The 8,772-nt window shown below is 55.7% G+C and overlaps 1 protein-coding gene across 1 annotated transcript; it reads left to right on the top strand.

Annotated features, from left to right (window-relative positions):
* Positions 1–7,939: 7,939 nt before the first annotated feature.
* LOC114070963 (potassium voltage-gated channel subfamily E member 1-like) lies at positions 7,940–8,314 on the top strand. Its single transcript, XM_027908597.1, has one exon. The coding sequence runs from the start codon at positions 7,940–7,942 to the stop codon at positions 8,312–8,314; it is 375 nt and encodes a 124-aa protein (XP_027764398.1).
* The last annotated feature ends 458 nt before the right edge of the window (positions 8,315–8,772 follow it).

The raw sequence follows: 8,772 nt of genomic DNA, 5'->3' as shown, positions 1-8,772 counted from the left end.
CTTTCTTTCTTTCTTTCTTTCTTTCTTTCTTTCTTTCTTTCTTTCTTTCTTTCTTTCTTTCTTTCTTTCTTTCTTTCTTTCTTTCTTTCTTTCTTTCTTTCTTTCTTTCTTTCTTTCTTTCTTTCTTTCTTTCTTTCTTTCTTTCTTTCTTTCTTTCTTTCTTTCTTTCTTTCTTTCTTTCTCTCTTTCTCTCTTTCTCTCTTTCTCTCCTTCTTTCTTTCTCTCCTTCTTTCTTTCTCTCCTTCTTTCTTTCTCTCCTTTCTTTCTCTCCTTCTTTCTTTCTCTCCTTCTTTCTTTCTCTCCTTCTTTCTTTCTCTCCTTCTTTCTTTCTCTCCTTCTTTCCTTCTTTCTTTCCTTCTTTTCTTCTTCCTTTCTTTCTTCCTTCCCTTCCCTCTCTGTCCTGTCATCCCTGAATTCCTCTGCAGGAAGGGAATTGAACTCAACCTTCTTATGTGGCTTGGAAGTGCCTCCATCCTCCATCTTTTCCAAACTCTGCAGCTCCCAGCACATTTTTAATTTAATTTTGTGGGGGTTTTTTTTCAATCTAAATTGCATTTCAATGTAAATCCCCATAGCTGACTTTACTGCTTCCCTTCCCTGTGGAATTCCTCCTCCTGCTGCAGCCACGGGCACCTTTATTTTGCAGCTGGCTGATGGCAAATAGTGTGCAAAGCTTTGTTTTTAGGACCTGGGACATCAGGAAGTGAATAAATGTCACTCTCTTGGCCAGGTTTGCCGACCTGGGGTTTTCCAGAGAGCCCATTCCCTGCAAAATCACTTGGATAATCCCATCCTGTTCTGGGGTTCTCCTGCAAGCCCATCCTTTGTAGGATGCCTTGGATAACCCCAATCCAAAGGCACTTTGCAGAATTTGGGTTGAACTGGGGGTCACATCCCCAAGGGACTGGCCAAGACCTTCATCCCATTCCAGGGATGGGAGCTGGGGCTGGAGAAGGGTCCCAGTCATCCTCCTGTGCCCCCCTGGATCAGCCCCAAGGCAAAGATCTGGACTTGTCAGACTCCATCTGTTTATTGTCCAAGGGCACAGCTTTTCCCAGGAAGAGCAACAATTCACTGAAAATATAAAGCAGTTTTTCTACACCCCCCCCCCCTTACTGTCCTTATTGCACCATTTCTTTCCTCAAAACAACAGCAGGGCAAATTTAAAACCAGAAGACTCCCAGGAACGTGGTTCCAAGAGATCTTCAGGCTCCTGTGCTGGGAAATGTCCTCTGTGACCTTCCCAGGAAAATCTCCCTGAGGGATCCCATCACTCTCCAGGTTGTATTGGAACCGAAGGAAAGGAAATCTTTGCCTACTGACAGATCCATCAGGGCAAAGAAAACTCGTGCCTGGGGTTGCAGTTCTATAAACATCATCTGAAACAATCATGTCCCTGTCACAGGAGCTCTCCAGTCCCCCCAAAGTCAAACAGAAGTTGCCCAGATGCTTCCAGAACATTGAACTGGCTGGAACGCAGAGCAGTCAGGGAGGGGTTTGTGCTGGGTTTGAGGGCAGCCCCGGGAATATCCTGAGTTGGAAGGACCCACCAGGATGATCCAGTGCCACCCCAGTCCCTGCCCAGGACACCCCAACCCTCCCCCCTGTCCCTCAGAGCGTTGCCCAAACGCTCCTGGAGCTCTGGCAGCCTTGGGGCCGTGCCCAAATGTCCACTGGAGATGTCCCAACATCCCAACATCTCCCTGGGGCAGAGGGGACTGAGGGGAGATTCACTGGGGGCTGCAGCTCCTCTCGAGGGGCAGCTCCCACCTCTGGGAGCAGGGACAGCAGCCAGGGAAGGGCTGGAGCTGTGCCAGGGCAGGCTCAGGTTGGAGCTCAGCACAAGGTTCTTCCCCCAGAGGGTGGTTGGCACTGCCCAGGCTCCCCAGGGCAGTGGGCACGGCCCCAAGGCTGCCAGAGCTCCAGGAGCGTTTGGGCAACGCTCTGAGGGGCAGGGGGGAGTGTTGGGGTGTCCTGGGCAGGGCCAGGGGTGGCACTGGATCATCCTGGTGGGTCCTCCCAGCTCAGGGTATCCCACGGCTCTGTGATAACTCTCCTGCCTGCCAGAGCCTGTGCCACCCCCTGTGCCACCCCCTGTGCCCCCCCAGCACCTCCCCCTGGGGCCGGACACGGGAGGTGCCTCTCCTGCCCTCCCCCATCCAGTGGCTCCAGGTGCTTCCCTGTTTGCCTCTCACCTTTCCCGCTGAGCCCGTGGCCAGGGGACAGGGACAGCCGGGCTGCTGTCCCCGCGGGAGCCACCGGCCACCCTCTGGGGGCTCTCCAGGCTGGCATCTTCCCGCTGCTGCTTCCCGGGAATTGCTGGAGCCCTGCACCCCGCCAGGTCTGTACCGGCACCGGCAACAGGAGCAGGGGGTGGTGGAGAACTGGGAAGCTCCAGGAGCTGCCGGGCAGTGGAGCTGAACTGATGGAAAAGAGGGAGCCAGGCAGGGCTCTCTGCCTGCCAGGCTTTGTTTGCTGTTCCAGCCGTGCCAGGGGTTTTTCCTGCTCCTTCGGGCTGGATGGGAACCCGAGGCAGCTGCACCCACCGGGATAAACTGGGGTGGATGGTTTTTTTGGGAGGTGGATTGGCTTTCTTGGGGATGGTCCTGGGCTGGATGATCCTCGTGGATCCCTTCCAACTCAGCATATTCTGGGATTCTGGGATTCTTCAAAACAGCGGGACACCTATCCAGTGTGTCACAGAACTGATTTAACGTTCTGTGATCAGACAAAGCTGATGTTTTGGGGGAGAATTAAGTGCCCCCCCCCGCCTAAATGCTGCTTTCTGAGGCCACACCAGGATCTGAGGTGGAGCCCAGGCCGTGGATGACCCCGGGACGGGCAGGGAGAACTCACAGACTTTCCATGGACAGGTGGGATTGTCCATAGACAGGAGCTGCTTCCACTTGGTGTGGAACTCCAGATCTGCCCACATGGGCACTGCTTCCTCCTGGGATGGGCACTGCTGGCCCCTCCTGGGCAGGCTCAGTGTCCTGGATGCTGCACTGTTGCAAAATTCCCAGGAACTGCCGGGAGGAAACGGCTCCGCCTTGTGCAATTCCCGGCCTCGGGAATGGTGCGTGACCTACTCACCCCTGAGGGGAGCCGAGCCAGGCAGGTCAGGGGATCATTTATGGCGGTGGAGAAGCTTGCTGTTGGCAGACAATTCCAGGAATGAGGGGCTGTGCTGGGCTGGCTTTTGCTCCCAGCGTGGCACAGGCGCTTCGGGCGTCATCGGAGCGGGAGAAGTTTCTAGAGAGAGCTGTGTTTTCCAAAAGTAAGGGTTCCTCTTGTCTCCCTCACTTTCTGGTGCTGGGTTCCTGATGTTTTTGGCAGCAATGGGAGAGAGAGAGAGAGAGTGTTGGAGGTGTTTGCTCAGCAGCAATTAGAGTGGGTGCCCTTTGATCTGGGGAAGCTGAGGGAACTGTATCGAGTGGACGAGGATCTGCCCTTTAACACCCACCTCTGCTGCAGGAGAAACAGCACAGTTACACCTCAAAAGGGAAGAGAAATACAGCCAAAGAACCAGGATCATGGAATTACAGCGTGGTTTGGCTTGGAAGGGCCTCAAAGCCCATCCAGTGCCACCCCCTGCCATGGGCAGGGACACCTTCCACCAGCCCAGGCTGCTCCAAGCCCTGTCCTGTTCCAGCTGCAGGTTCAGGGAGCAGCTTTGGGGCATCCAGGCCCATCCTGCTTTGCCTGGGTTGGGAAGCAGCCAGGAGTCAGTCAGTTCTGTCTGTCAGTCAGACAGGAGCTCCATTTGGTGCCAGACGCTCTGCAGCTGCAAACTGCTGCGTTTGAGCTCCAGTGGCAGCTTTACAGCTCTCCTGGGATATTCCCCATGACCTCAGCACCTGGACAGGCCCCAGGTGCTTTCCAGAAGTTCAGCTTGGCCTCTCTTCTGACCCAGCCGGGCTCAGACTCCACAGCACACGGGAAGGGTCTCCTGGACTTGCCTTTTTTGCAGCTCCGACACCCCAGAACTGTGAGGACCTGGGTGTTGAAGGGATTGGGAGAAGGCCATGGAATTAGAGAATCCCAGACTGGTTTGGGAAAAGGGACCCTAAAGATCACCTCATTCCAACCCCCTGCCATGGGCAGGGACACCTTCCACCAGCTCAGGTTGCTCCGAGCCCCGTCCAAGCTGTCCCTGAAGGGATATCATGGATTCATCACCTACTGAAAAAGGGCCTGAAGGAGGGCAGGGATAGATGGGATATTGGGAAGAAATCTTTCCCTGGGAGGTGGGGGGAGGGGCTGGGACAGAATTCCCAGAGAAGCTGTGGCTACTCCTAGATCCCTGGAAGTGTCCAAGGCCAGGTTGGACGGGGCTTGGAGCACCCTGGGCTGGTGGAAGGTGTCCCTGCCCATGGCAGGGGGTGGCACTGGATGGGCTTTGAGGTCCCTCCCAACCCAAACATTGATTTATGATTCATGTGGTTCCATGATTTACGGTTCCATGATTTACGGCTCCTGCCTTGACTGTAAAGGGCGGATAAACAGCAATTCCTGGGAGAGCAGGACGTGGCCCAGGCTGCTCCAACTGCAGGGAATTCCCCCTGAATCCCTCTGGAACAGCTGCTGGACCGTTCAGTTTTGCCCCAGGTTATTCTGAACAGGGGCAGTCACTGCTCAGGGATTGTCCCCCCCAAGAGAGGGAGGAGAGGTGACACCCCCCTCCCCAAAACCTCCTGTGGGATGGGGTGGGATGGGATGGGCTGAGGGCCACCACCCCAGGTTCTTCCCAGTCCTGGGTAGTCCCAATCCAGACCTTTCCCAGTGTGGATTCCACTGGAGCTGCACAGCTGCAGTGAAGGGGGATGGGGGGAGGGTTTGGGCTTGCTGAGATTTTGGGAGCAGCTGTCCTGGGTGTCCCTCTCCCAGTTTTTTTGCCACCTGATGTGGATATGGAGGTGGGGGCCCCTCAGCTGCCACCAGCTTCCAGGAAAAACCTGGATCAGGGGAACACCTCACAACCCAGAAACCTCCCAAATTACACAGGGAGGTGGGTGAGGACACCCAGCCCCAAAATGCCAATTCACCGGCACCTCAAGTGCCCCTGATAATTACTGATAATTGATATCAAATGATTTTATAACTATTTGATAATTACCACCTGCTGCTGATAATTGCTGTGGGAAAGCATTGCCTGCCTTTATTATGGGAAAACACTGAGAATCCAGTGAGATCCTCCCTCATTTTGAAGTTTCTGCAGTGATTTGTTGTTCCTGCTGGAGAGACTTCCTTGTCTTAGGAACTGCTTGTCTGGAGCAGGGTGAGGCTGAGCCCACCTGGGCCTGACCTGGGCCCCCAGTGGTCACCCAGTGGCCAAGGGGAGCAGGTTGGTGTCTCCTGCTGTGGGCTGGGGCCACTCGTGTCCCCCAGGGCTCTGTGGGGAGGAGAACGGGGCTCTATCCATGGAATTCCATGGAGAATCCACAGAATTCCTCTGCTCTAGAGCCAGGATGGGGAGCTGGGGGGGGTTCACCTGGAGAAGAGAAGGATCCAGGGAGACCTGAGAGCCCCTGGCAGGGACTAAAGGGGCTCCAGGAGAGCTGGAGAGGGACTGGGGACAAGGGATGGAGGGACAGGACACAGGGAATGGCTTCAAACTGGAAAAGTGGAGATTTAGATGGGATACTGGGAAGGAATTCCTGGCTGGGAGGGTGGGGAGGGGCTGGGATAGAATTCCCAGAGAAGCTGTGGCTGCCCCTGGATCCCTGGAAGTGTCCCAGGCCAGGTTGGACAGGGCTTGGAGAACCCTGGGCTGGTGGAAGGTGTCCCTGCCCATGGCAGGGGGTGGAACTGGATGAGCTTTGAGGTCCCTTCCAACCCAAACCATTGTGTGATTCCATGAGAATTCACCCCCCCTGGGCTGAGGGTTTGACTTTCAGGGAGATCCAACCCCCCAGGGATACACAGGAAAGGGTTCAGAGTGAAAACCAGCCCGGGGAGCTGCATTAGGAGTTGCTCCCTGATGTGGGAGGGTGGGATCAGCTCCACATCTGCACTGGTTGTGCCCTCAGTCAGCTGCTCTTCTTCCCCACAGCAAGAAATCGCTGTTCTCCACAGGAAGGATGGTGGGGGGTGAGATCCAATCTCACTTCCCCTGTCTCAGCATCTCCTTTTACAGCTTTTGTGCCATAACGTGGCACAAACCACCCAGAGAAGCCTCCAGATGCTTCTTGTTGCTGCAAGGTCATTACAGCCGAGCTCCCTCCCTCTGGAAAACATCCCCTGCACCATTCAATCCCCTCCCAGACACGCAACTCCTGCCCAGGCTCTTCTCCTGGCTCTGTGCCCCAGGGTCCATTTCCAGGATGGATTATAAATTATCACAATGCAGTGCCTCAGGAAAAAAAAAAAAAAAAAAAAAAAAAAAAAAAAAAAAAAAAAAAAAAAAAAAAAAAAAAAAAAAAAAAAAAAAAAAAAAAAAAAAGCCCCCAAACAGCAAGAGGGTTTTGCTGAGGTGCTGCTCCCGCGGATTTAAAGCTGCAGAAAGCACTGCCAGGACCCTCAGGTGACGACAGGATTCCTGGCACAGACAGAAGTCACCTTGAGTAACAATCCCTCAGTCAGGGGGTTGAGGGCGAAACCAGATTGTTGTCTTAGTTTTTCCAGACACATTTCAGAGAGGTGCTGTAGGGAGGGTGTCAGTCAGGGCTGGGGGAAGTTGGAGAGATTGGGAAAATTTGGGATTGTTTTTTTGGGAGAAGAGAAGCTTTGGGGGGACCTGAGTGTGGCCTTGCAGGGCCTGAAGGGGCTCCAGGAAAGATGGAGAGAGACTATTGACAAGGGATGGAGGGACAGGACAACAGGGAATGGCTTCAAACTGCCAGAGGGCAGGGATAGATGGGAGATTGGGAAGGAATTTCTGGCTGGGAGGGTGGGGAGGGGCTGGGATAGAATTCCCAGAGAAGCTGTGGCTGCCCCTGGATCCCTGGAAGTGTCCCAGGCCAGGTTGGAGCACCCTGTGCTGGTGGAAGGTGTCCCTGCTTGTAGCAGGGGGTGGGGATGGGGTGACTTTGAAGGTCCCTTCCAACCCAAACCATTCCATGATTCCATGATTTTATGCTCCCTGGCTGCTGAGGATCTGGGAATGCAGGGCTGACAGGATTCCTCTGACTGACTGAGTTACAGCTGCCACTGGAAAGGGGAAAAGGACCCTCCATCTCCAGGGCTCTGACCAGGAGGCTTTGGGCATTTGGGCAAATGCCCCTTGGAATGTTGACTGTGGGATCAGAGCAGGGGGGTTTGCAGGGTGTGTTTCAGGATGGAGCTGCAGAAGAAAGACCAGGCCCCTCCAGGTGGGGGGCAGGAGGGGTTTGCTGAGGGGTACTGAGAGATTTCCACTCACCAAAGCTCGGGTGGAGAAGTTTTGTCTCCAAATCCAATCCTCAAGTGGCAAACAGAGAAGGACTGAGGGATAACTGGTGTAACGATATGCAAAGCCAGAAGCAGAGTGGGGTCACAGAAATCACGGATTCATGGAATCACTGAACACCCTGGCTGGGAGGGACCCCCAGGATCATCCAGTGCAAGCCCTGGCCCTGCCCAGGACACCCCAGCAATCTCCCCCTTGTCCCTGAGAGCGTTCCTTGCGTCCAGGTTGCAGCAACATCTCCCTGCCAGGCTTTGTTCACCTCCCTCCAGGCCTTAGATCCACTGAGGCCCACGAAGGGTGGCTAAAGTCTGACATTTCTGGTGATTTTCCCAGGCTGCGTTCCCACAACGTCAGCTCGCGGCAAACCTCGTCAAAAGGACGCGACGGGGCGGGGAACGGCCCGGCTTATGAGCAATTAAAACGACGAACTAGAAAGGCGAATTAAAACTGATTAATGAGGAATAGTTACGAGGGGAGTTCCATCACCTCCAGAGGGAATAACCCCCCGATTTTTATCCCTCTCCCAGACGAGCCGCCGCGGGGAGGAGCGCGATGCCGGCGCCGTCCAACCACACGGCCCTGGACCTGCTCCTGTCCAAGCTGCTCCAGCACTGCCTGGAGCGGAGCAACATCTCCACCCCAGCCCAGGCCAGGGGCGGCGGTGGGGGCAGCCTGGAGATCGTCTACATGCTGCTGATGGTGGGGCTCTTCGGCTTCTTCACGGTGGGGGTGCTGGTGACCAACCTGCGCTCTCGAGGCTCGCCCGAGCCCCACGACGGCCGCGGCGCCGCCGAGCGCTGGCGCAGGAAGGACAGGCAGCAGTTCCAGGCCAGGGTGCTGGAGAGCTGCAGGCTGTGCTGCGTCCTGGAGAACCAGCTGGCCGTGGGGCAGCCGGCGGCGCAGATCCCGCAGGAGAAGTCGCCCTAGCGGGGGGGGGGGGCGACGGGACCTCGCGAGGGTCTCGCCGAGCCTCGAGGCGGCTGAACGACCCCTGAGCTTGGGGGCGAAGCTGATGGGGGGGATGTGGGACCTGGGCAGGGCAGAAGCTCCTGGTGGCCTCCTGGAATCACTGGGAGGCCAAGGAGGGGGCAGGCGGAGGGAACGTCACGGACTCAGCAGCTTCACCCGCCGCAGAGCTGAAATAGGGGGGGTTGGAGCGGGTGTTAGGGGGGAATTCCAGCCCTGGAAGTGCCCAAGGCCAGGTTGGATCAGGGCTTGGAGCAACCTGGGCTGGTGGAAGGCGTCCCTGCCCGTGGCAGGGGGGTGGAAGGAGATGATCCTTAAAACCCCTGCCAGCCCAAACCAGCCCGTGGTTTTGTGATTCTATACAAAGGCCAAAGCTGGTGTTGCCAGACTGAAATCAGAAAGTTAGAACCCAACTGGAC

The sequence above is a fragment of the Empidonax traillii genome, unplaced genomic scaffold, assembly GCF_003031625.1.
Source record: "Empidonax traillii isolate 1590-97213 ecotype Southwest subspecies unplaced genomic scaffold, ASM303162v1 scaffold1764:size158975, whole genome shotgun sequence".
NCBI classification, from domain to species: Eukaryota; Metazoa; Chordata; class Aves; order Passeriformes; family Tyrannidae; genus Empidonax; species Empidonax traillii.
Note: the sequence above shows the minus strand (reverse complement) of the source record. Positions and strands in the feature narration are given on the sequence as shown.